Source organism: Sceloporus occidentalis, unplaced genomic scaffold (assembly GCF_023333645.1).
Source record: "Sceloporus occidentalis isolate IW3139 unplaced genomic scaffold, rSceOcc1.0.p SCAF_5, whole genome shotgun sequence".
NCBI lineage: Eukaryota > Metazoa > Chordata > Lepidosauria > Squamata > Phrynosomatidae > Sceloporus > Sceloporus occidentalis.
This window is the reverse complement of record NW_028316985.1, coordinates 188076050-188103990: the sequence shown is the minus strand read 5'-3', so window position 1 is coordinate 188103990 and position 27941 is coordinate 188076050. Positions and strand designations below refer to the sequence as shown.

At 49.0% G+C, this 27941-nt stretch overlaps 1 protein-coding gene across 3 annotated transcripts in view; it reads left to right on the top strand.

The window, feature by feature from the left end:
- LOC149313328 (uncharacterized) overlaps nt 1–27941 on the top strand; it is a 57955-nt gene that overhangs the window by 23651 nt on the left and 6363 nt on the right. For all 3 annotated transcript variants that reach the window (XM_089526464.1, XM_089526466.1, XM_089526465.1), the window contains exon 4: nt 10552–13197. In XM_089526464.1, coding sequence (XP_089382590.1) covers nt 10552–13197 — 2646 coding nt within the window. The remainder of the gene's footprint in view (nt 1–10551; nt 13198–27941) is intronic.

Below are 27941 nucleotides of genomic sequence, written 5' to 3'. Positions count from 1 at the left end.
GTGTTTAATGGGACATGAGTATCCACAGATTTTGCTATCCATGTGGGGTCCTGGAACCAAACCCAGTAGGTACCAAGGGCCCACATTTTAGACACAATATTTTTAAACTTAGTGCTGTTTGAACCTTCAGAAAGCAAAGGGGTGTTACTATGTCCGCCAGTCACTCGGACATTTTTGGATGTTGAAATATTTCTGATTTCAGAATTCTGAATTAGGGAGACTCAACTGTATTTAGGGGGAAAGGGAGGGATTTCCTTACTCCTTGGGAACTCAGTCTGGAACAAAATTGTAGCAATGAGTATTTTTTCTAGTATTCACACTTTGTAAATTACTCTGGTGAGCTATTCTGTGCAGAAATACATGTGCTTTTTTGTGCAAAACCCCCTGCTATGTTTTTTGTACAGGAAACATGTGAAGTTTGAGCAAAACCTGGGCTTTCTGCACAGAAGAAAGACACAATGTCTGCGGAAAACACACATTTTTATAAAATTTTAAAACTCCATACCCTGGAGTTTATTTGTTTATCTTCACACAGTGCAAAACTTTGGTGGTATCTTTCTTTTCTCCTGCTTTGGGGAGAAAACGATGGAAATTGAAAGTATTTGTCCTTGCTGGTGAGGGTGAACATGTATCTATGGCTCCTGCAAAGGAGGGTGGTGCCCTGGTTGGCTTTGTGGGCAAGAGATGGGACCCCTCTGGAGGCTTTTGGGGTCCGTTGGTTCTTGCTGCCACCGCTGCTTTAACCCTTTCTGCCATGTTAGTGATGTTCCTGTGGTTGCGCAGAATGAAAGAGTGATGAAAGGGCCTTCATTCCATGCAAGAGGACAGTGTGGCAAAGGCATCAACGTGGGGGGAAAGAGGATAGACAGAAGGGCTGCTGTCTTACTGCGATTGTTGCATGCACTGAAAAGGCTACAGAGGTAGCAGGATAGATCCATTGATGCACTGGTATTAGCCGGAGCATCCTTGCGGAGGACCAGCCTAGCAAGCCCATTGACTGATTCCGTACTAAAGAGAAAGGGCTACAAGAGATCTTATTCCATAGTTGGGAAGATTCAGGTGGTATTGGCAGAGGGGCGGGTGGGATTGGGAGAAGGTGTGCTAGGCTGTGAACCCAAAGGGTTTGGATAGAAAGAAAGGAAGGTTCAGGGGCAACTGTTAGGTGGATTTGTAATTGGATGACTGGCTGAACCCAAAGGGTGCTCAGCCGTGGCTCCTCTTCTTCATCCGGGAGAGAAGTGACCAGTGGGGTTCTGTCCTAGGCCCAGTTTGTTATTCAACATCTTTATCAATGATTTGGATGGAAGAATAGAAGGCATGCTTATTAAATTTGCAGATGACACCAATTAGGAGCAATAGCTAATACTCCAGAGGACAGGATCAAAATTCAAAATGACCTGAATAGACTAGAAAGCTGGGCCAAAACTAACAAAATGAAATTCAACACGGAGAAATGTAAGGTACTGCACTTAGGGCAGAAAAATGAAATGCACAGATATAGGATTATGGGGGACACCTGGTTTGAGGAGACACCTTTACGTATGAAAGGGATCTAGGAGTCCAAGTAGACCACAAATTGAACATGAATCAACAGTGCAGTGCGGCAGCTAAAAAGGCCAATGCGATTCTAGGCTGCGTCAATAGAAGTATAGTATCTAGATCAAGGGAAGCTGCAGTGACCTTCTATTCTGCTTTGTTCAAGCCTCACAGGGAATACTGTCTCCAGTTCTGGGCACCACAATTCAAGGAGGATTTCGGAAGCTAGAGCATGTCCAAAGGAAGGCTACCAAAATGGTGAAGGGTCTGGAAACTATAAAGCCCTATGAGGAATGACTAAGGGAGTTGGGGATGTTTAGCCTGGAGAAGAGAAGGTTAAGAGAGGTGATATGAGAGCCCTATTTGAATATTTGAAGGGATATAGCATTGAGGAGAGAGCAAGCTTGTTTTCTGCTGCTCCAGAGAACAGGACACGGAGGAATGGATGCAAGCCCCAGGAAAAGAGATTCCAGCTCAACATTCGGCAGATAACAAATATTTGAAGGGCTGTCATTAGGAGGAACTTCCTAATGTCCTTAAACAGAGGCTGGATGGCCATCTGTCAGGGATGCTTTGATTGAGAGTTCCTGCATGGCAAAATGGGGTTGGACTGGGTGGCCCTTCTTGGGCTATCTTCCAAGTCTATGATTCTATGATTCTAATGCCCACATGAGAATTTCTTCCAGTATTCATGCTTTGCAAATTGCTCTTAGGAACTATTCTGTGCAGAAATACAAGTGTTTTTTCTGTGCAAAAACCCCTGCTGAGTTTTTTATTCAGGAAACATGTGCGGAAAACAGTATATGCTTAGGAGGCCTGAGCAAAACCTGTGCTTTCTGCATGGAGGAAGCACAGATAAAGAAAAAAGAAAAGATAACGTATTAAAAAGCCAAACCACTATCCATTTTTGAAAACGAGAAATGGACCTCTGGGCAGCTCTGTGAGGTTTTTGGTGTTGTTTTGTTCTTAGCATATTGGGCTGACTGCATGCCTCTCGGAGGGTCCCCAGGGCAAGATGCTGGACCCCAGACCTGCTGCAGTTGCCCACAGTGGATGTGTGGTATTTGCCAATAGTCACATTGCCAAGGATGCTTTAGCTCTGGGTCCCTGCACAGCGGCCCTTGGGTTCCCTTCTAACTTGTTGCTTCATTGAATTTCTCTGATTCTATGCCAGATTTGAGTTCCTTTAGACTGGAGGAAGGCATGGGGAAAAAGATGTTCCGTTATGTAGCTGAGGTTGTAGGTCCCAGCATTGTGCACCACTGGAAGCAGCTGGAGAACAGTGCGATTCCCATCCTTGTTTGGGGTCCCATGCCTTTGCTAACAGCCCAAATCTGTGCCTTGTTGTGGGTGCAATGGGCACAATCTTGGCCAACAAATGATTGTGTCACGCCGGAACAATCTTGCTGAGACCAAAGGTTCATCCTGCCCTCTTCTCCTTGTGCCTCCTTCAAATGATGATGCTTCCTTGAATAGAAGGCAAGACATATAATTTAATTAGACAAATAATGACGGAGCTGCAGGCAGGGAAAGGCCACCAGTTCTGCAAAGGCCTCTCTGTAGAGAGACGCTTAGTTGCCTACAAATGCAGCCAAAATGTCTAGGCTTTCTTTGCAAATGCTGCAGAACTATTAGGAGGAACTTCCTGACAGTAAGGGCTGTTCGACAGTGGAATGCACTCCCTCGGAGTGTAGTGGAGTCTCCTTCCTTGGAGGTCTTTAAACAGCAGCTGGATGGCCATCTGTCAGGGATGCTTTGATTTGGATTTCCTGCATGGCAGAATGGGGTTGGACTGGATGGCCCTAGTGGTCTCTTCCAACTCTATGATTCTATGATTCTATGACCATCAGGCCAAGACTCCTTCCTAGCATCGTTTTAAAAATGGTTCTTGCCAAGAATGGCCATGCTGCAGAATTTGTGCAGGATTATTAATGAGAAGCATTTGATTTGTGGTACTAGGTACTTTGGATTTATTCCCTGTTGCCTCGAAGGCAAGATCTTGAGCCGCCTTTGCCATCATAAGGGAAGACTTAGAGAGCTGGGGATGTTTAGCCTGGAGAAGGGATGGTTAAGAGGTGATATGACAGCCCTGTATAAGTATTTGAAGGGATGTCATATTGAGGAGGGAGCAAGCTTGTTTTCTGCTGCTCCAGAGAACAGGATCCGGAACAGTGGATGCAAGCTCCAGGAAAAGAGATTCCAGGTCAACATTAGGAAGATCTTCTTGACAGTAAGGGGTGTTCGACAGTGGAAGACACTGCTATCTGAATGGAGGATGGTGGGGTCTCCTTCCTTGGAGGTCTTTAAACAGGCTGTTGGGGTTCTTTAATTGAGAATTCCTGCATGGCAAGGGATTGGACTGAATGACCCTTGTGGTCTCTTCCAACTCTAGGATTCTGTGATTCTGTGAATTCACCTGCCCCAGTCCTTCCAACCCAAGCCTCCCTTCCCCTCTTGCCCCTCGGCAGAAAGGGGTGTCAATGACTTGACCAAGGCCAGATGGTCAAATTTGTGGCAGAGGAGTACCCTCACCTTGAAATAACTGTTCAAACTGATAGGAATTAGAGCCAGATTCTGTCTGGAATGAGATTGTGGCTCACACAAAGCAGATCTCTCCCCGGGGCCATGGCACCTAAGCCAAGGTCCACCATCAGGGTTGTGTTGCATAAATCTTTCTGCATGTGGAGTTCCACACTGATTGTACTGCGAAGTGTTGCACAAATGAATGCACATCTAGATGTGCAACTGAATGCACATGCATGCCCACATGGACTTTGGCATGTGGCATCTGCTTGGACAGTGGTCCCACACTTGCAGCTCTTCTCCTGCATCCTTCAACAGATTGTAGATGCACTGGACCCTTTGTGTACAAGGGGGAACAGTGTTTACTCCAGTGTGGAAATGCAAATGAAACCAGGTTTGTCTGTGCATGTGCAGAGTGCACTCCCTTCACTACCACCATCTGAACATGTCTTGATTTGAAGGGAGGGAGGGAGGCTGTTTTTTTGCGCTCCTGACCTGCTGTCTCTGCATCTTGCCAAGGAATGCTCTTTTTGTGGCTGAGCAGACGCACCTGGCCTTGAAGCACCTGGGCAAGCAGGGAGTTATTTCCGGAATGTGCCTCCAGACCCGCCTGTCCTGGCTGGCGCTGGGCGTGATGGACTCCAGGGAGGCATCGCCGGAAGCCTGTGGCCAAATTCCTCTGTTTCCAATCTCTGGAGTAAAACAAAAACCAACCAGCCTGGTCTGACCAGAATGCAGAAGCATTTAGTTCATTATATTTATTGGTTAAAAAATTACTTCCCAGCGTCTGAAGATCCCAAGGTACTGTAGAGTAAAATGAGCTTGACAACTGAATAGAATCTTGAAAGATTCTATGAAAGCCAGTGTGGCATCTTGGTTTGAGCGCTGGACTATGACTCTGGAGACCAGGGTTGGAATCCCAGTTTGGCCATATAAACCCACTGGGAGGCCTTGGGCTAGAAGTCACACTCTCAGCCAACAAACCATGCCCAGAAAGCCTCATGATGGGTTTGCCTTAGGGTTGCTATATTCATAGAATCCTAGAGTTGGAAGAGACCCCAAGGGCCATCCAGTCCAACCCCCTTCTGCCATGCAGGAACTCTCAGTCAAGGCCCTCCCTGGGACAGATGGCCATCCAGCCTCTGCTTAAAGACCTCCAAAGAAGGAGACTCCACCATTCTCCAAGGCAGCATCTTCGACTGTTGAACAGCTCTTACTGTCAAGAAGTTCCTCCTAATGTTTAAGTAGAATCTCTTTCCCTGGAGCTTGCATCCATTGCTCCATTGGGTCCTGTTCTCTGGAGTAACAGAAAACAAGGCTGCTCCCTCCTCAAGGTGACATCCGTTCAAATATTTAAACTGGGCTATCCTATCACCTCTTAGCCTTCACTACTCCAAGCTAAACATCCACAGCTCCCTGAGTCGTTCCTCATAGCGCTTCATGGTTTCCAGACCCTTCACCATTTTGGTCGCCCTCCTCTGGACATACTCCAGTTTCTCAACATCCCTTTTCTGAATTTTAGTGCCCAGAACTGGGCACAGTATTATGCCAAATGAGGCCTGACCAAAGCAGAATAGAGTGGCACTATTACTTCCCTTGATCTAAACACTATACTTCTATTGATGCAACCTAAAATTGCATTGGCCTTGCTAACTGCCGCATCTCACTATTGACTCATGTTCAACTTGTGGTCTACTTGGATTCCCAGATCCCCACATATAAATCTCCTTAAGCCAGGTGTCCCCCATAATCCTATATCTCTGCATTTCATTTTTCTGCCCTAAGTGCAGTACCTTACATTTCTCTGTGTTGAATTTCATTTTGTTAGCTTTGGCCCAGCTTTCTAGTCTATTCAGGTCATTTTGAATGTTGGTCCTGTTCTCTGGAGTATTAGCTACTCCTCCTAGTAAGATGTCATCTGCGAATTTGATAAGTATGCTCCCAATTCTGTCATCCAAGGCATTGATAAAGATGTTGAATAGCCCTGGGCCCAGGACAGACCCTTGTAGGACCCACTGGTCACTTCTCTCCAGGATGAAAAGGAGCCATTGTTGAGCACCCTTTGGCTTTGGCCAGTCAACCAGTTACAAATCCATGTAACAGTTGCCTTGTCTAGCCCTCTTGTTGGAGACATCCAGAGAAGGAGACTCAACCACCTTCACATGCACACACACACGCACAGACACACAAACACACATGATTGTGTAAGACTGCAGCCCTGTGGCCATTTTCTTGGGAATAGCTCCCTGTTGAGAGTCCCAACTAGAACAGATCCAGTGAAGCAATGGGATTTGTCTAAGGTTGACTCACCATTCAGCAATTGATTCAATAGGTTTACTCCAGTTGAGAACCGTCAAGAGCAGTGGTTCCCAAACTTTGGTCCTCCAGATGTTTTGGATCTCAGCTCCCAACATTCCTGCTTGTTGCCCAAACTGTTTGGGGCTTCTGGGTGTTGAAGTCTAAAACTTCAACTTAAGAGGATTCAGACAATTGAACTCTGCAAGGTTTACTTTTGAGTACAACACGTAAATTATTGGATTGTGAAGATGAAGTCTGAGAAACTCCATCATATACTACCCTGAGCTAGAGCTTGGAAAGTTACTCCAATGGACTACAGCTACCAGAATCCACCACCTGGCATATGATAATAATGCTGATGGTGATAGGAAGGCCATGGGATACCAGATCTTTTCAGTATAATGGGCAACTTTTATTGTTAGCCGACTTGGGTCCCTGCATCTGGAGAAAGGTGGGATATTAAATAAGTAAGTAAATTAAAAATTAAACAGCTCACCTGTTCTGCTGGGCGTTCCAGAGCATTAGAGAAGGACCTTCTTGGCTCAGCTAAAGGGACCTTCCCAGCATCCAAAAAAGAGACGGGAAACATTTGGCTGCAGCCTTTTCTTGCCCTTGTTCTGTGCCTCCTTCTGCTGATGCAGCCTTTTTCCGCAGCCTTTGAAATGGGACTTGTGTTGGAAGCGTGCCCACGTCGCGCTGCTCTCTGGCCTGCATCCATTCCTGATCGAGATCCTGGGCCCAGTCTGCTATTCAACATCTTTATCAGTGACTTGGATGAAGGAATAGAGGGCATGCTTATCAAATTTGCAGATGACACCAAATTAGGAGGAGTAGCTAACACCCCAGAAGAGAAGGTTAAAATTCAAAATGACCTGAATAGATTAGAAACCTAGGTCAAAGCTAACAAGATGAAATTCATTATGGAGAAATGTAAGGTACAGTCCGTCCTCGCCTTACGTGGGGGATCCGTTCTGGATCCCTCCGCGTAAGGCAAATTCCGCCTATGCTCGAGCCCCATTGGAAACAATGGGGCTCGTGCGTGGCGGCGCGGGTGCGCGCGGGGCGCAACGGGTGCGCGCGCCCATTCAATTGAATGGGACGTGCCGCCCCTTCCGCCCCGCACGCACGCCGCGGCTTGAGTGCATACGCTCAAGTCCGCGTATGGCACGCCCGCGTATGGCACGGGCACACTGTACTGCACTTAGGCAGAAAAAAATGAAATGCATAAATATAGGATGGGTGACACCTGGTTTAAGGAGACCTTTACGCGTGAAAGGATCTAGGAGTCAAAGTAGACCACAAGTTGAACAGGAGTCAACAGTGCAATGCGGCGGCTAACAAGGCCAATGCGATTCTAGGCTGCATCAGTAGAGGAGCAATTCACCTTTTCAGTAGGTTGCAGGCCCCTTGCTCTCTTTAACGTAAAGAATATACAGTATGTAGAGAGATCTTGTAGCACCTTTCAGACTAACTAAAATAAAGAAATTGGCAGCATCAGCTTTCCTAGACTTCAGTCTACTTCCTCAGATGCATTTGATGCATTTGCACTCCATTTCGTCTCCACCAAATGCATGTGAGGAAGCAGATTTAAGTCTATGAAAGCTCCTGCTGCCAACCTCTTTCTTTCAGTGAGTCTCCAAGGTGCTATAAGATCTCTCTACATACTAATTCCACAAACTAACACAGCTGTATCTCTGAATTAAGAATATCCAATTCAAACAAACAGACAGACACCTAGAAGTGGATAACCAGGAACTGTCGTTTTCCCAGCCCCAGTTCAGGAGGTCACAGGGGAGGCAACTGGTCCCCATGCCTGGGCAGGGTCCTTCTCTCTGGCATTGCATATGGAAAATGCTGGACAGGTTATGGGGTGACCCCTTGAATCTATTTCCCACTGGTCCATTGAGCCTGACTGTCTGGGGGGGGGCTCTTTTCTGTTTTTTGGGGGGCAAGACCTCTGGAGAACTTCCTGCTTTTGCCCCTCTAGGTTGGTCAAGTGCTCGCCTTCTTCTTGAGTGAAAGCAAGTCCCCACTTCTCCCTTGGTTTGGAGAAGGCCAGGATTAAGGTCCGGGAGGAGAAGAGGCTGCTTTTGAGTCCCTTGTGGGGCAGAACGTCAAGCTGAGGCTGGTCAGTTGAGGCGGTGCACCAGAGCCTTCAAATACCCTTCGCCAAGCTACAAATCCCAGGATTGCGTAGGACGCAGCCAGGGCAGATTGAAAGTGGCTTCAGTAAGCCATAATTCAGAAGGGAGGAAGGCAGGCAGGGATACTCTCAGGGGCAGATGGAGGAAGGTCAAAGTGACCTGACATCATGACCATCAAGGAGGACAAGGCACTGCAAAACGATGTAGGATGTTCAAGAAGAACGTAGGACATGACTGTAATGAGTGGGCCACCAGTCATTGGAGGACTTCTCTCAGACAACAAAGGGTTAAGCCAGGGGCGGGACATGCTAATGAGCATTTACATCATAGCTGGCCTAAGGCCCAGCTGGCCAATCAGTGGAGCAGGACCGGGAGTTTCAATCAAGGACCTTCCAAGAGAGGTTTTGAAAAGGCCTCTGAGCCCATGTGGCTTTTCCTCGGTGTGGCCCATGTGGCTGTGAGTCTTTCCTCGGTGTGGCCCATGTGGCTGGTGGGATACAGGAAGAGAGATGTGTAAGGGAGGAGTGGGGCGTTGGTGGCGCCCTGTGCATATGGACAGGCTCTGGGTTAGAGAGGCCATGTTGCTCATGCGCAGAGTATGCTCCCCCGGATCTGTGGGTCCATGGCATGTTGGGGGGTCACAGCTAATTGCAGGGTGCTGAGCCCCTTGGTTGACTTTCTACTGCTAATTCTTGCTGTAGTTGTCATAGTGCTGGGTCAGAGGGGGCTCATTTCCATCCCATTGGGGATGCTTCTCTCCTGGATATGTGAGTGCATGATGTTTGTTGTTTTTTTTGAGGGGGGAGCCCAAAGTAAGGTGGGTACCCCCAGTTCCTTTCCTTGTCTTTTGCTACTGCGCTATGCCTCCAAACAGTCATTTTTCAGCAATGCACCCTCACCTGTGAAAAGTCTCTCAGTCACAGAGGAAGGTGTTAAGGGGTAGGACTGAGCTTGTTTTGGGGTGCAGGGGAGCCCCATGTTCAGCTGAGCGGCTGAGCTGTGTTACCTGGCTTTGTAAAGATAAGAAACTGGAGCATCTGTTGCTCTCCCTTGCTGGGTTTTATGGTAGTTCTCTCAAACCTCTGCCAGCCTGGCTGGTAGTCAGGGATTCTGGGAGTTGAAGTCCAAAACACCTGGAGAACCAAGCTTTGAGAGAACCATGGGTAGAAGGAGGCCGGGTGGCTTCCTCAAGAGGAGACCTTGGGGAGGCAGGGAGGGAGGGAGGGAGGGGTGACCATTGCTTTAAAGGGGTGCAGACTGAGCTATGCAGATTGAAGGGTACAAGACATTTGAGGAATTGCAGGTGGAGCAGGTGCATATAGAACCAGGGTGCAAAAAGCCTGGAGGCAGGGTTTTTGTGCTTTCTAGAGCAGCAAATGCCCTTTTGGTTGGGCAGCCAGGGAGTGGTGGACTGTGTCCAGCCCTTTATTTAATAACACCTCCACTCCCCACTCTTTACTCCTTTTTCGGCTTTTGCCTGTCCAGTTTTGCATCTCTTCAGTTCTCTCCTTTCTCATTGCTCTGCTTCATCAAAGTCCAGGGCTCTCGCCAAATGCACAGGGGTGGCTTTTTTGCTCTTGGAGTGGGGCCTGCTCACTGCTTGTGTGTGTGTGTTTTGAGAAAGGGAGGGTGGGTGTTTATTGGGGGGGGCATCTCCATTCCCGGTGGCATGAATAGGGGGCTGTTTGTGGGTTCTGGGGAACTGTTCTGCCTTCTTCCACAGCCTGGAGTGCCCCCCTGAGTCAGTCCTGGGCTCACTGGTGTCCCCTGACCTCCACTTCCTCCAGCCTCCTGGAGCTCTTGTGGAGTGTCCTGCTTCTGCCCTCCCATCTCCCTCTCCTTCCTTCCTTCCTTCCTTCCTTCCTTCCTTCCTTGCATGCTAAACCCCACTGTTCCCTGCTTTTGCAGTAGCCCTGGAAGGCAAGCCCTTGTAATATATGTCCACTCTTTGCCCCCTACCCTTGCCCACTTCATCCCACCCCTCCATTCCCATGAAGCCCCCTGGCAGTCCAGGTATTAAACTCTGCTCCCCTGCCCCCTTTCTCTCCAGCTCCCATCCTGGCCTGCTTGCACCTGCGAGAGAGTTTCTCAGGAAATCTCCTCCTTTCCCAGAAGATCACAGACCCCCTTCCTTTGGAGAACCGCCGCCTGAGTCACCACCCCAAAGAACCAGCATCCCGGAACCACCTGCCATTGCCGCTGCCGCCATAACACCCCCCTCCGAATGGGACGAGAGCTTCGATGCCTTTGCCACCAGCCGACTGAAGCCAGACGCTTGCATGGAGAACCCCCCAGAAGTGGTCCAAGCAGACGCTCTGGACAGAACGGGACCCCTGGAAACAGGCACCAGGTCCCTACTGCCAAGGGGAAGTGAGTCCCAAGGCAGTGAAGGTGCAGAGCCCTATCCTGGGGGTCCAGACTTGCTGAACTTTGTGTCTGAAGAGAGGAGGCCTCTGGGCAGCCGGAGCGTGATGGAGCCGGCAGAGGACGGATCCAGCGATTCCACTCTACCCTGGGGACTGCCCAGCGAGGAAGGCTTGGATCCACGAAATTTGGCAAGGCTATCTGCAGAGAGTTGGGGCCGAGAAGAGGAGAGACGGAGAGAGCTTGAGGGGGAACCTGCGAGTCCTGGGGGAGAAGAGTGGTGGGAGAATGCTTGGGGAATGTCCATTGGTACCCCTGTTTCGGATCTGGACGACAGCCAGCATCACATTCCTGCTGCCTCTGGTCTTTCCTCCTTGTCCTCCGCCATCGTCTTTTCAGGTGAGGGGGACAGATTGCCTGTGAACCCGACGGACGAAGAACCCACCGGGGCACCATCTCTGGCAGGTGGAAGCAGCCAAGGCCCCAATGTTGAAATGTGGGAGACCCCTGTGGCTGACGTGTGCCATGAGGACTTAGAAAGGGAAGAGGAGATCCCAGTCCCTATGACTGATGCCGTGTCAGAGGTGGCTCAGCTCCCAGAGGAGGACAACCTGAACTCAGGGCTCGATATGGAGGAGGAAGAGGAGGGAAAAGTGGCCGTGGGGATCCAACAGGATGGAGGGGTATGCGAGCGCCGTAGGGCAGAGACTCCCCCACCGAAGCCCCCAAGGAGATTCCCGCCACTCAGCCTCCAAGAGGAAGCAAATGATGCTGCATGGGATAGGCAGAGTTGGCAAGATGAATCGGCTTTGTGCGGCGAGGCCTCCTTCCTGGAAACAGAGCAACAGAGACCCCAGACAGGTGAAGCCAGGCCCATAGGTGGCGGTGGCAGCAGCAGCATCCCCTGTGCCATGGAGAGCCTCCAACTGGCATCCGAACCCGCAGGTGCTAATGACTCAAGAGGCCCAGAGGTTTCTTCCAAGGATGCCATGCTGGCGGCATGCAAGCCCCCAAGGAGATTCCTGCCGCTCAGCCTCCAAGAGGAAGCAAATGAATCTGCATGGGATAGGCAGAGTTGGCAAGATGAGGCGGCTCCGTGCAGCAAGGCCTCCTTCCTGGAAACAGAGCAACAGGGACCCCAGACAGGTGAAGCCAGGCCCACAGGTGAGGTGATAATTGGACCAGGTGGCGGCGGCGGCAGCAGCATCCCCCGTGCCACGGAACACCTCCAACTGGCATCTGCACCTGCAGGTGCTAACGACTCAAGAGGCCGAGAAGTTTCTTCTGAGGATGCCACATTGGCAGCATGTGAGGGTCCAAGTGGAGCTGACCAGTTTGAAACCTGCTCTTCGGTGCTCTCCGTGGGTGGATTAACCCTGTCAGGTGCCAAGGAGGATGCCTACTGCCTTGGGGAAGGTGATGGAGGACAGCCAGACTCTTCCGTGGGGATGACCGAGGCTTCCAAGCCGCACGGGGTCCCTGAGCTGGACTCTTTAGAGGTGATAATGGAGACCCCAGGGCCGAGGGAAGTGGGAGGCCAGCCTTCCCGGACTCTGAGCCCTTCCATGTTGTTCTGGTCAGCCTTGGAGGAACAGCGTGTGCTGTCCTCACAGGACCGTCGCCCACTAGCGCCACCAGAAGGACAAGGCCACCTCGATGGGAAGGAAGAGATTGAGGAGCCCTTGGCTCTTGGGCTGAGCAAGGTGGACCTTGACCACAGCCATGTTAGCCAGGCCTCTCCTGCCATCGTTCCTGCCAAGCAAAGGCTAAGCAAAGGCCAAGAGGGCGATTTGGCTAGTGAGCCTGAGCCCTCATCGCATTGTTCTGAAAACCAAGTGATGGACTTCAAACGGGCTGACTTTTGGCAGGTGGACGGAGGAGGGCAGCAGGGTCACGACTCTGCTGCCATGACGCCCGGCAACCCCTTTGCCTCCCAGCTTTCCCCACGACCGCCTCCCCTTCCTTCCCCCCAAAACAACCCGTTTGTGGAGCGGCCTCCTGATGTGGTTCCGGCCCAAGCTGCCATCCTCCAGGTCTCCCCCCTGGACACCCCCAGAGACCTCCTGTTTCCGGCCCCAGAGGAAAGGACAGCCCTGACTCCGGCCCCGGCCCCCATCCTGCATGGCCACCATCCCCTGGCTTTCTCCACGCCATCCCTGCAGGCCGTCCTCCCCCCTGGCGAGTTCAGCTTGCCTTCTCCCGTTGGGGGTCCGGCTGCGGCCCAAGCCCCCCTGGCGCTCTCACAGGACAGCACCCAGCCTTCGGCCCCTTCCGTTTTGCCAGTGGAGACGTGGCGGAAAGAAGAAGAGGCCCCTCTCCGGCCGGATACCAGGTGAGCCCCATAGATGAAGGGGGGTGTCTTTGTGTGTGTGTATGTGTGAATGTGTTTTTGCACAACCAACCCCCCCCAGGAAACTTTGGGGCAAGCACTGGATCAGACATTGTCCTGCATGCCACGATCACGGTCCTTGCATGAGACGCTGCATGGCGCAGTTGGCACCTGCCCTCCATCGCTTCCGCTTTAGCCTCAGCTTTGGTTTCATTTCCCATTCATTATGGCTGCGACTAAACTCTCTCCTCTCTCCCTAGAAAGGCCAGCAGGATTTTTATATTTGCTTGTGGGAATATTTTTATACCCTGCTCTGCATCAGATGACCTCAGGGAGCCTTCCAGCAAAATCTGTTTGAGTAGTCCAAAACAATAAGAATCGTTATAGGGTTATTAAACCATTTAACACATAAAAGAAGACAGATTAAAAACTGTTTAAAACTGTGTAAAAGCAATCACTCTGGCAAATTTGGGTGAGACCAGTCAGCTGGGGATGTTTAGCCTGGAGAAGAGAAAGTTAAGAGGTGCTAGGATAGCCCTGTTTAAATATTTGAAGGGATGTCATACTGAGGAAGGAGCAAGCTTGTTTTCTGCTGCTCCAGACAATAGGACACAATGGAGCAATGGGTTCAGATTACAGGAAAAGAGATTCCAGCTCAACATTGTGGGGTATGAGAGATGTTTTCAGCTTCCTTGTTCTTTTTAAATGACTTGACACTTTTTGGGAAAGGAATGGCATTTTACTATGAGAACGTGTTTAATTGTACTTTTTTATTGTAACATTTTTAGCTTTTTCTTGTTTTATCATTTGAAAGTCAGTGCTGGGGGAAAGACAGGGCATCCACCCACCCACCCATCCATCCATCCATCCATCCATTCATCCATCCATCCATCCGAACTTCATTTATAGGGAAAAGAGGCTCACCTTGACAAACCAGAAGGGCTTAAATAGGATCACAGAAACAAGATCATTGCAAAAAGAAAAGAATCCACATTTTCCAGCTATAGTTGAAAAGACGGTCCCCAAATTCCAAATTTTTAACACTATTTACTACATTTTACTCAGTTTTCACCAAAGTGTGTGCGTGTGTTTTATGTATGGCATATCATACATGCATTCCTGATGGGTTCTTCTTCTCTGCCTCTTCCCATTGAAATAATGGGAGTTCACCTTGCTTTGACTTTGACCAATGTGGGAACTGAATTGGCCTTGAGTGACTCCAAATGCAGAAGAGAGGTCCTTCCACCTTCATAGGACGGTTGGCCTGGGTTCGAGAGACGGGGCCTTCTCAACAGCTGCCCTTAGACTCCCCAGAATAGCCCCCTCCTAGTTGTCCTTCCTTCGACGGGCTAAAACCATTTTTATTCCACCAGGTGTTTTAAACAGAAAGTTTTTAAAGAATGGGCGGAGGGTGCTGTTCTGTTTTAAGCTGCATTGTTTTACACTGAACTGTTTGTTATTGCTTTTTATCCTTCTGATTGCATCTTGTATTTTAAAGTATACAGTTGTCCCTTCCAATTTGCAGGGCACCCATTCTGGATCCTCCCTCCACGAATCGGGAAAATAGCCAATGTTGGAGCCCTATTTATTACAATGGGGTGTGTCGCTGTGTGCGGCGCTGTGCGTCTGAGGCACACGTGCACCATTATGTCCCTCCCAGCTTGCCGTCTGCGAAAGAGCAAGGGACACAAATGGCAAGACCGCGAATTGGGAGGGAAGACTGCATATGTTAACTGTTTCACTATTGTGAATACCTTCCGCCTTACAGATTAGCGGCTTTGACTTTTGCAGGCTTGATTATTCACAGATTTGATTAATATGTTCTCACTAGGAATATCTAGGTCCTCCAGTGCGACTCTATGGTCAATGTACACCAAAAGGCATGCTGGAGGGCTGAGCGATTCCTAGAGAGAACACTTTTCTAGGCATGTTTAGGTCCTCCAGCACAATTCTATGGTCAACTTTTGGTAGAATTTGCGCTGGAGGACATAGAGATTCCTAGAGAGGTGCTCACTTAGATTAAAAACCCAGTCTATTTTAATTTGTGGCTTTTCCACTTTCATGGGGATCCTGTGGCCCTAAGCCCAGCAAATACGGAGGGCTCACTGTAGTTTAATTCTGTTTTAATGCTCTTTTTTTGGGGGGGGGGGATGTTTGTTGCTATATTGTTCATTTCAGTTTGGGAACTCACCTGGAACACAATTTTGGGATAGATGACGATGATGATGGTGATGATGATGATGATGAAAGCAACCCTAAGTGCTGCAGTCTAATGATGTATGGAAATGCCAAAGCTATGATAAAAGATGATTTTCTGCTTCCAAAGAGTGAAATCTTTGGGAGCCGGCTTTGTAGTAAAAGGAACAATGGTCCTGGGGTTCTCAAGAACATAGAGTCATAGAACGGTATTTGGCAGGGCCCTGAAGGGCCATCAAGCCCCATTTTGCCATGCAGGAAGACCCCATCCAAGTTCTCCCTGTGACGGATGACTATGTAGCCTCTAAAAACCTCCAAAGAAGGCTCTACCACTCTCCAATGGAGCATCTTCCATTCTCAAACAGCTCTTACTTTCAGGAGGTTTTTGCTAATGTTTAGGTGGAATCACTTTGTGTCCTATTCTCTGGAGCAGCAGAAAACAAACTTGCTCCATCCTCAGTATTAAACCTCATCAAATATTTATTATTATTGTCAGGACGTTCCTCCTAATGTTGAGCTGGAATCTCTTTTCCTGGAGCTTGCATCCATTGTTCTGGGTCCTGTTCTCTGGAGCAGCAGAAAACAAGCTTACTCCATCTTCAATATGGCATTCCTTCAAATATTTAAACAGGGATACCATCATATCACCTCTTAACCTTCTCTTCTCCAGGCTAAACATCTCCAGCTCCATGAGTCTCTCTTCATAGGGCTTCATGGTTTCCAGACCCTTCACCATTTTAGTTGCCCTCCTTTGGACACATGGCTCCGGTTTCTCAACATCCTTTTTGAATTGTGGTGCCCAGAACTGGGCACAGTATTCCAGGTGGGGCCTGACCAAAGCAGAATACAGTGGCACTATTACTTCCTTGATCTAGATGCTATACTTCTATTGATGCAGCCTAGAATCACATTGGCCTTGTTAGCTGCTGCATTGCACTGTTGACTCATGTTCAACTTGTGGTCTACTTGGACTCCCAGATCCCTTTCACACAGATAAGTCTTCTTAAGATAGGTGTCCCCCATAATCCTATATCTATGCATTTCATTTTTCTGTCCTAAGTGCAGGACCTTACACTTCTCCTGCAACACCCTTCAGAAATTCTTGGCAATTCTGACAAAATGCCGAAACGCCAGGCCAGCTGCCCTCTCCGTTGGGACAGGAGATGCCTGCTACTCCAGCAGTTGCTTTGTTTGTTGGCATAAGAGTTGTAAACACACTGGTGTCTGCTGGAGAAACTGCAGGGAGCCATGGATGTACGTGCCCAAGAATATCCTTTGAGAAGAAAACATAACAATGCAGACAATGGCCGTGAGCTTGAAACCAAAACATTTGGACCTAGGAATAGGCATGTGCTCTTGGTCCCTTTGTGCAGAAACGGAAGAAGCAGAGGTTTCTTTGGGGAAGTGGCTCAGACCTGGAACTTAGTGGGCCTCTCTTCAGCCAGACCATCTCTCTCTCCAAGCAATGACCGAGAGGGAAGTGGTGGGGTCTTCTTCGCTGGACATTCTGGAAAGAAGCGAGATGGTGCTGGGATTTGCCCGGCTGGAATTTCCACAATGAATGTGTGTGTGTGTGTGTGTGTGTGTGCATGGGTTGGATTAGGTGACCACAAGGCCCCTTCCCACTCTCGGATCCGACAATGCCATGAAGGCTGCAGCCATTGGCCTCTTTTGGCTGCGTCTGCACTGCAGAATGGATGTGGTCTGAGATCGCTTTAACTGCCATGGGTCAAGGCTATGGAACCCTGGGATTTCTAGTTTTGTGAGATCTTTAGCCTGCTTTGTCAGAGTGCTCTGGTGCCACATAAAAGTATAAATCCCAGGATTCCATTGGCTGGAGCCACTGCAACTAATGAGGTGTCAAACTGCATTGAATCTGCAGTGGAGATGCAGCCCTAATCTGGTTTTGCCCTGGATATGGAAAGAGCAGTATTATTTGTGTACCACACACACACTTGACCGTAGCCAAAAGGCCGAGAAGCTATTTAGGAAACTATTTACTTACTTCTTAAAGTATTTTAATCCCAGTTTTATTGTCAAACTGCCAATACAGTTCCAGATTGAAATAAATGAATAAATGGGATTTAAAAAGTATTCAACAACAAGCCAAAACAAGTAAAAGGCTAAAAAAGAGTTTTAAGAACCCAGGCCCTTAAGAAAATAAGTTCTAAGGGGCCCAGCGCTCATGGTCTTCTATCATCATCATCATCATCATCATCATCATCATCATCATCATCATCATCTTATTTCTTACCCGCCTCGCCTCACGGCTCGAGGCGGGTTACAACATAGTCAAAACACAATCATTAAATAAAATATACACATTAAGATGCATAAAATACACATATAAAATACACATATCAGTCCGGCCAGAGAGAGGAGAAGGAGAGGAGCTGCTTGGCAGCCATTTTGAGACCGTGTGCTCGAGACCGTGTGCTCGTTGCTGAAGGGGAGGAGCTTCTGTGAGTCACATCTGTGAGTCACAAGGGGGCGGAGCTAGCAGACTAGCTTTATATACCAACTTCCAGAGCCTTCAGAACAGTCCGGCCAGAGAGAGGAGAAGGAGAGGAGCTGCTTGGCAGCCATTTTGAGACCGTGTGCTCGAGACCGTGTGCTCGTTGCTGAAGGGGAGGAGCTTCTGTGAGTCACATCTGTGAGTCACAAGGGGGCGGAGCTAGCAGACTAGCTTTATATACCAACTTCCAGAGCCTTCAGAACAGTCCGGCCAGAGAGAGGAGAAGGAGAGGAGCTGCTTGGCAGCCATTTTGAGACCGTGTGCTCGAGACCGTGTGCTCGTTGCTGAAGGGGAGGAGCTTCTGTGAATCACATCTGTGAGTCACAAGGGGGCGGAGCTAGCAGACTAGCTTTATATACCAACTTCCAGAGCCTTCAGAACAGTCCGGCCAGAGAGAGGAGAAGGAGAGGAGCTGCTTGGCAGCCATTTTGAGACCGTGTGCTCGAGACCGTGTGCTCGTTGCTGAAGGGGAGGAGCTTCTGTGAGTCACATCTGTGAGTCACAAGGGGGCGGAGCTAGCAGACTAGCTTTATATACCAACTTCCAGAGCCTTCAGAACAGTCCGGCCAGAGAGAGGAGAAGGAGAGGAGCTGCTTGGCAGCCATTTTGAGACCGTGTGCTCGAGACCGTGTGCTCGTTGCTGAAGGGGAGGAGCTTCTGTGAATCACATCTGTGAGTCACAAGGGGGCGGAGCTAGCAGACTAGCTTTATATACCAACTTCCAGAGCCTTCAGAACAGTCCGGCCAGAGAGAGGAGAAGGAGAGGAGCTGCTTGGCAGCCATTTTGAGACCGTGTGCTCGAGACCGTGTGCTCGTTGCTGAAGGGGAGGAGCTTCTGTGAATCACATCTGTGAGTCACAAGGGGGCGGAGCTAGCAGACTAGCTTTATATACCAACTTCCAGAGCCTTCAGAACAGTCCGGCCAGAGAGAGGAGAAGGAGAGGAGCTGCTTGGCAGCCATTTTGAGACCGTGTGCTCGAGACCGTGTGCTCGTTGCTGAAGGGGAGGAGCTTCTGTGAATCACATCTGTGAGTCACAAGGGGGCGGAGCTAGCAGACTAGCTTTATATACCAACTTCCAGAGCCTTCAGAACAGTCCGGCCAGAGAGAGGAGAAGGAGAGGAGCTGCTTGGCAGCCATTTTGAGACCGTGTGCTCGAGACCGTGTGCTCGTTGCTGAAGGGGAGGAGCTTCTGTGAGTCACATCTGTGAGTCACAAGGGGGCGGAGCTAGCAGACTAGCTTTATATACCAACTTCCAGAGCCTTCAGAACAGTCCGGCCAGAGAGAGGAGAAGGAGAGGAGCTGCTTGGCAGCCATTTTGAGACCGTGTGCTCGAGACCGTGTGCTCGTTGCTGAAGGGGAGGAGCTTCTGTGAATCACATCTGTGAGTCACAAGGGGGCGGAGCTAGCAGACTAGCTTTATATACCAACTTCCAGAGCCTTCAGAACAGTCCGGCCAGAGAGAGGAGAAGGAGAGGAGCTGCTTGGCAGCCATTTTGAGACCGTGTGCTCGAGACCGTGTGCTCGTTGCTGAAGGGGAGGAGCTTCTGTGAATCACATCTGTGAGTCACAAGGGGGCGGAGCTAGCAGACTAGCTTTATATACCAACTTCCAGAGCCTTCAGAACAGTCCGGCCAGAGAGAGGAGAAGGAGAGGAGCTGCTTGGCAGCCATTTTGAGACCGTGTGCTCGAGACCGTGTGCTCGTTGCTGAAGGGGAGGAGCTTCTGTGAATCACATCTGTGAGTCACAAGGGGGCGGAGCTAGCAGACTAGCTTTATATACCAACTTCCAGAGCCTTCAGAACAGTCCGGCCAGAGAGAGGAGAAGGAGAGGAGCTGCTTGGCAGCCATTTTGAGACCGTGTGCTCGAGACCGTGTGCTCGTTGCTGAAGGGGAGGAGCTTCTGTGAATCACATCTGTGAGTCACAAGGGGGCGGAGCTAGCAGACTAGCTTTATATACCAACTTCCAGAGCCTTCAGAACAGTCCGGCCAGAGAGAGGAGAAGGAGAGGAGCTGCTTGGCAGCCATTTTGAGACCGTGTGCTCGAGACCGTGTGCTCGTTGCTGAAGGGGAGGAGCTTCTGTGAATCACATCTGTGAGTCACAAGGGGGCGGAGCTAGCAGACTAGCTTTATATACCAACTTCCAGAGCCTTCAGAACAGTCCGGCCAGAGAGAGGAGAAGGAGAGGAGCTGCTTGGCAGCCATTTTGAGACCGTGTGCTCGAGACCGTGTGCTCGTTGCTGAAGGGGAGGAGCTTCTGTGAATCACATCTGTGAGTCACAAGGGGGCGGAGCTAGCAGACTAGCTTTATATACCAACTTCCAGAGCCTTCAGAACAGTCCGGCCAGAGAGAGGAGAAGGAGAGGAGCTGCTTGGCAGCCATTTTGAGACCGTGTGCTCGAGACCGTGTGCTCGTTGCTGAAGGGGAGGAGCTTCTGTGAATCACATCTGTGAGTCACAAGGGGGCGGAGCTAGCAGACTAGCTTTATATACCAACTTCCAGAGCCTTCAGAACAGTCCGGCCAGAGAGAGGAGAAGGAGAGGAGCTGCTTGGCAGCCATTTTGAGACCGTGTGCTCGAGACCGTGTGCTCGTTGCTGAAGGGGAGGAGCTTCTGTGAATCACATCTGTGAGTCACAAGGGGGCGGAGCTAGCAGACTAGCTTTATATACCAACTTCCAGAGCCTTCAGAACAGTCCGGCCAGAGAGAGGAGAAGGAGAGGAGCTGCTTGGCAGCCATTTTGAGACCGTGTGCTCGAGACCGTGTGCTCGTTGCTGAAGGGGAGGAGCTTCTGTGAATCACATCTGTGAGTCACAAGGGGGCGGAGCTAGCAGACTAGCTTTATATACCAACTTCCAGAGCCTTCAGAACAGTCCGGCCAGAGAGAGGAGAAGGAGAGGAGCTGCTTGGCAGCCATTTTGAGACCGTGTGCTCGAGACCGTGTGCTCGTTGCTGAAGGGGAGGAGCTTCTGTGAATCACATCTGTGAGTCACAAGGGGGCGGAGCTAGCAGACTAGCTTTATATACCAACTTCCAGAGCCTTCAGAACAGTCCGGCCAGAGAGAGGAGAAGGAGAGGAGCTGCTTGGCAGCCATTTTGAGACCGTGTGCTCGAGACCGTGTGCTCGTTGCTGAAGGGGAGGAGCTTCTGTGAATCACATCTGTGAGTCACAAGGGGGCGGAGCTAGCAGACTAGCTTTATATACCAACTTCCAGAGCCTTCAGAACAGTCCGGCCAGAGAGAGGAGAAGGAGAGGAGCTGCTTGGCAGCCATTTTGAGACCGTGTGCTCGAGACCGTGTGCTCGTTGCTGAAGGGGAGGAGCTTCTGTGAATCACATCTGTGAGTCACAAGGGGGCGGAGCTAGCAGACTAGCTTTATATACCAACTTCCAGAGCCTTCAGAACAGTCCGGCCAGAGAGAGGAGAAGGAGAGGAGCTGCTTGGCAGCCATTTTGAGACCGTGTGCTCGAGACCGTGTGCTCGTTGCTGAAGGGGAGGAGCTTCTGTGAATCACATCTGTGAGTCACAAGGGGGCGGAGCTAGCAGACTAGCTTTATATACCAACTTCCAGAGCCTTCAGAACAGTCCGGCCAGAGAGAGGAGAAGGAGAGGAGCTGCTTGGCAGCCATTTTGAGACCGTGTGCTCGAGACCGTGTGCTCGTTGCTGAAGGGGAGGAGCTTCTGTGAATCACATCTGTGAGTCACAAGGGGGCGGAGCTAGCAGACTAGCTTTATATACCAACTTCCAGAGCCTTCAGAACAGTCCGGCCAGAGAGAGGAGAAGGAGAGGAGCTGCTTGGCAGCCATTTTGAGACCGTGTGCTCGAGACCGTGTGCTCGTTGCTGAAGGGGAGGAGCTTCTGTGAATCACATCTGTGAGTCACAAGGGGGCGGAGCTAGCAGACTAGCTTTATATACCAACTTCCAGAGCCGCGCGCCTAACGGCGCGCGCATTTTCATTTTCTTTAACTCAACAACTCTGCTCAAGTGGCATCAGGTTAGAATCAGATATTGAAACAGAACCTTCCCTTTAAGTGTCAGATAGCAGCCAGTACTTACCTTTAAAGAAGTATTCCCAATAGATTGACTGTTATATTTATTACTAAAGACTTTGCAGTATGGACAACGAGGGATCTGCCGCAGTCACCTGCAACTCTTGTGGGATGTTTCTCTTCTTGCCTACAGAAGTGGAGAACTTCACATGCACCAAGTGCAAGTTGGTAGCACTCTTGGAGGAGAAAGTGCAGCAGCTGGAGTCCAGAGTAGCTACACTTCAGCATATTAGGGAACAAGAGGATTTCCTGGACTCAATAGAACTAACCATCTTGGATGAGTACCACGCAGAGGAAGATGCTCGGGTGGAAGAGGTCACTTGCCAAACAGAGGAGGCAGACAGCTGGAGGAATGTCACAAAGAGAAGTAAGCCAAGAAGGAATTGTTCGGGGAGCTTGCAGCTAGAGCAGGGGTAGGCAACCTGTGGCCCGTGGGCCGGATGCGGCCCCACGAGGCCTTGGGACCGGCCCCAGCCTGGTCCTGCCGCCAATTGCCTCCGGGGCCATTGGGGGGCAATTGTCTATAGAAGCCTCAGAAACATGCATTTATATTAACATTTTTTTAAAAATCAGCAAATTTTTTCATGTGTCCTTCATTTTTTTTAAAAAAAGTGTCTTCCATTTGAAAATTTTGTCCTACATTTGTCCTGATTTATTTATATATTTAATTTTTTAAAAAATTATTTAATTATTTATTTTTTGGCTTCGGCCCCCCAGTTGTCTGAGGGACAGCAACCTGGCCCCCGGCTCAAAAGGGTTGCCTACCCCTGAGCTAGAGAATCGATTCGAAGCTCTTTCCCTTATCAAGGAGGATGAAGAAGAGCAGCATGGACAGACTTCTGGGACAGAGCAGAGGAGCCTGAGAGTCCCACCCGAGGGAACAGTCGCTGCTAAGCCTCGGAGGAGGCGTGTGGTCGTAGTGGGGGACTCCTTGCTGAGGGGTACAGAAGCAGTGATTTGTAGGCCTGACAAGATGTCTCGAGAGGTGTGTTGTCTTCCAGGTGCAAAGATCCGTGATGTGACAGAGAGGCTGACAAGACTGGTCAAGCCTACTGACCAATACCCCTTCCTTTTGGTCCACGTGGGAACTAATGATACTGCAAGACGCAGCATTCAGAACATCAAAAGGGATTACGAGGCACTTGGTAGGAAGCTGAAAGGAATGGATGTACAGGTGGTCATCTCGTCTCTTCTGCCAGTTGAAGGGCATGGTCCAGGAAGGGAGAGGAAAATAGCAGATGTGAACAACTGGCTTCGCAGATGGTGCCGCCGAGAAGGATTTGGATTCTTCGATCATGGGCTGCGGTTCCATGAGGAGGGACTTCTTGCAACAGACGGGTTGCATCTCACGCCAGTTGGAAGAAATGTTTTTGCCAACAGTCTCAAGAACTTGATCAGGAGGGCTTTAAACTGAGTTCCGAGGGGAAGGGAGACAATATGAAGGAAGGCGAAAGGGATGGCGAAATTAGTCAAACTGACACAGAGGAAACAAGGCAAACAGTGCAAGGACCCAGCAGTGGGAGGCAAAAAAACTTGCACAGGCAGCAAGTAAAAGGGAACCATGGTCTGCGATGTCTCTACACTAATGCACAGAGCATGGGAAATAAGCAAGATGAACTCGAACTCCTAGTACAACAAAGCAAATATGATATAATAGGCATCACTGAAACCTGGTGGGATGAGTCTCATGATTGGAATGTGGAAATAGAGGGGTATAACCTTATTAAGAGAAATAGGCCAAACAGGAAAGGAGGAGGAATAGCACTATATGTCAGAGATATTTACACCAGTGAAGAGATCCTGGACATCAATCATGGAAGCCAGGTGGAGAGCATCTGGATAAGAATCAAAGGGGAGGGAAACAACAAGGGTGTTACGGTGGGAGTCTACTACAGACCCCAAGTCAGACTGAGGAATTGGATGATATCTTTCTAGAACAGATGACCACACACTCAGAAAGGAGAGATGTAGTAGTGATGGGCGACTTCAACTATCCTGATATTTGCTGGAAGTCAAACTCAGCAAAATCCTCAAGGTCTAGCAAATTCCTCACTTGCCTGGAAGACAATTTCATGGTCCAAAAGGTGGAAGAGGCAACAAGGGGGTCAGCTATTTTAGATCTGATCCTAACCAACAAGGATGACTTGGTTAATGGGGTGCAAGTGGTGGGATCCTTAGGTGGAAGCGACCATGTTCTCCTGGAGTTTGTTATACAATGGAGAGGAGAAGCCAGGCAGAGTCAGACACGCATCCTAGACTTTAGGAGAGCGGATTTCAGTAAACTTAGAGAAGTATTGAGGGCGATTCCATGGTCAGAAATACTAAAAGATAAAGGAGTTCAGGACGGATGGGACTTTCTCAAAAGGGAGATACTGAAGGCACAATTTCAAACAGTTCCAGTGAGAAAGAAAAACGGGAGGTGTCTCAAGAAACCAGGATGGATGACTAAGGAACTTTCAACCGAGCTAAGTTTGAAACGGAACATGTATAAGAAATGGAAAAAGGGGGAAATCACGAAAAAGGAATTCAAAGAAATAGCAGGCATGTTTTGGGGTAAAGTCAGAAAAGCTAAAGCGCAGAATGAACTCAGGCTTGCTAGAGAGGTTAAGAACAATAAAAAGGGCTTTTTTGGATATGTCCGCAGCAAGAGGAAGAAGAAGGAAACGGTAGGGCCACTGCGTGGAGAAGATGGCAAAATGCTAACAGAAGACAGAGAAAAGGCAGAATTCCTCAACACCTTCTTTGCCTCAGTCTTCTCAGAAAAGGCAAAGGGTGCTCAACCTGAGGATAATGGAGCAGAGGACAGAATAGGGGAAACTCAGCTCAGAATAAGTAAAGAGATAGTAGAGGAACACCTTGTTAATCTAAATGAATTTAAGTCTCCGGGACCAGATGAACTCCATCCAAGGGTATTAAAAGAACTGGCAAAAGTAATATCGGAGCCATTGGCAATCATATTTGAAAACTCCTGGAGAACAGGAGAGATCCCAGCAGACTGGTGAAGGGCAAACGTTGTCCCCATCTTCAAAAAGGGGAAGAAGGAGGATCCCAACAATGATTGTCCAGTTAGTCTGACATCAGTTCTAGGAAAGATTCTGGAGCAGATCATTAAACAGAGAGTCTGTGAACATCTAGAAGGCAATGCCATCATCACAAAAAGTCAACATGGGTTTCAGAGAAACAAGTCATGCCAGACAAATCTAATCTCTTTCTTTGACAAAATTACCAGCTTGGTAGATGAAGGGAATGCTGTGGATATAGTATATCTTGATTTCAGTAAGGCCTTTGACAAGGTTTCCCATGACATTCTTGCAAACAAGCTTGTAAAATGTGGGCTAGACAAAGGAACTGTTAAATGGATCTGTAATTGGTTGACCGGCCGAACCCAAAGGGTGCTCAACAATGGCTCCTTTTCATCCTGGAGAGAAGTGACCAGTGGGGTGTCCAGTGGGGCTCTGTCCTGGGCCCAGTGCTATTCAACATCTTTATCAATGACCTGGATGACAGATTTGGGAGCATACTTATCAAATTTGCAGATGACACCAAATTAGGAGGAATAGCTAATACTCCAGAGGACAGGATCAAGATTCAAAATGACCTGAATAGACTAGAAAGCTGGGCCAAAGCTAACAAAATGAAATTCAACACAGAGAAATGTAAGGTATTGCACTTAGGGCGGAAAAATAAAATGCACAGATATAGGATGGGTGACACCTGGCTGAATGAAACTACGTGTGAAAGGGATCTAGGAGTCCAAGTAGACCACAAGTTGAACATGAGTGAACAGTGTGATGCGGCAGCTAAAAAGGCCAATGCTATTTTAGGCTGCATCAATAGAAGTATAGTGTCTAGATCAAGAGAAGTAATAGTGCCACTGTATTCTGCTTTGGTCAGGCCCCACCTAGAATATTGTGTTCAGTTCTGGGCACCACAATTCAAAAAGGACATTGAGAAACTGGAGCGTGTCCAAAGGAGGGCGACAAAAATGGTGAAGGGTCTGGAGACCATGCCCTATGAGGAACGACTTAGGGAGCTGGGGATGTTTAGCCTGGAGAAAAGAAGGTTAAGAGGTGATATGATAGCCCTGTTTAAATATTTGAAAGGATGTCATATTGAGGAGGGAGCAAGCTTGTTTTCTGCTGCTCCAGAGAACAGGACCCGGAACAATGGATGCAAGCTACAGGAAAAGAGATTCCACCTGAACATTAGGAGGAACTTCCTGACAGTAAGGGCTGTTCGACAGTGGAATGCACTTCCTCGGAAGGTGATAGAGTCTCCTTCCTTGGAGGTCTTTAAACAGAGGCTGGATGGCCATCTGTCAGGGATGCTTTGATTTGGATTTCCTGCATGGCAGGGGGTTGGACTGGATGGCCCTAGTGGTCTCTTCCAACTCTACGATTCTATGATTCTATGATTCTATGATTCTAAGAGATCCACACAGTATTTGTATTACAATACATAGAACGATAATTAAAAAATATTAAATTATGGGTGGAAATCTTGCAACCCTCCAGATGTTGCTGGATTGCAACTCCCATCAGTGCCCTAGCCAGCAGAGCAAGTGCTGGGGGACTCTGGGAAATGCAATTCAACAACATCTGGAGGGCTCCTTCTATTCCAGGTGACGGTCGCACATCTGCTCCTCAATCTCGAAAGGCTTTTCCAGGGCTTTAAGGCTGGGAACAGCCACTGCCTTGGCATGTCCATTTATTCTTTTGCTCAAATTCCACCCAAATGCTGCTGTTTTGTACAGTTCTCATGCAACAGTGTTTGCTTTGTGTTCTCTTGAGTCAACTTAATTAAACGCTGGATCTCGGGGGTTTGATGCGGAAATAATGGGACGGATTATGGTGGCTTTCAGAGGTCAGATGCAATAACGGGACTGGTCCCTGGGTTCCTTAACGCTGGAATTGCAGACATGAATGAGATTCATTATATTTGGAGCCAGGGTTCCCCAAGGGAAAGCAGTCGGAGGGGAAGAGGCCGGGCAGATGCAGACGTCCCCCCTCCAGGACACATGTGGACTACAAATCGGATGGACGGCCAATTGCCCACTTTTGTGGGTCAGCTCAGGATCTAGGATGCTCTGGTTCTGAAGATGCTCAGCTGGAAATGCTTAAATAAAACTGAGCTTCGGATGGAGTCTGGAAAAGCAGCCTTGCAGCTATTCGGAGAGGAGACAAAGCGATGGCAACCATGAAGCTTGCTGAAAATGCAAGCTTTGTTTACCTGACAATTTTCGTTCCAGGTCTGAAAGAGGAGAGTCCTGATTTGGAAAACAAGAAGGCCTGGAAGTTGCCATGCAGGTCTGAGTTGCATTTCCTCAAGATGCCATTAAATAATATCCATCTTTAAGGGAGCCATGAATGCTGCAGCATTCCCAGATGTTCTCTTCTTACTACGAAAGGCAAGTGTCCAGCAAGCAGGGGCCTAGCTGGACTTGCCCAGCCCTTGCGTCCACATGCTCAGTGGTCAGCAGCTCAAAATCACCCATACTCTGCAAAGCAGAGGGAATCTCCCTCTTCAGATCTGAATGCATGCCGTTAAATCCCTCATCTCACATTCTTGTGATAAATCCATGATGCATAAAGCAAAATGAATCTCAGAGCAGATTTAAAAGGATTTGCAAAATTGCAGACAAAGGGACCAGAAAATGCAAGGATGCTGAAAAGACAATGGAGACGTTGCCATGCAAGCTGGAGCTGTTGTTGTTGTTGTTGTTAACTGCCCTTGTGTCCTCCCCGACTCATGAAGACCCTCTGGATGACCCGCTTTCCTCCAGTGCTCTGCTCAGGTCCTGCAGATTCATTCCTCTGGTCTTCTTAATAGAGTCCATCTATCTAGCATGCCTCTCATTCCTCCACCTTTCCCAGCATTATTGTCCTTTCCTGCCTTCTCATGATGTGTCCAAAGTACGACAGCCTTTGGTCATCTTGGCTTCTTCCAGGGAGGTTTCTGGCTTGATTTGCTCCAGGACCCGTTG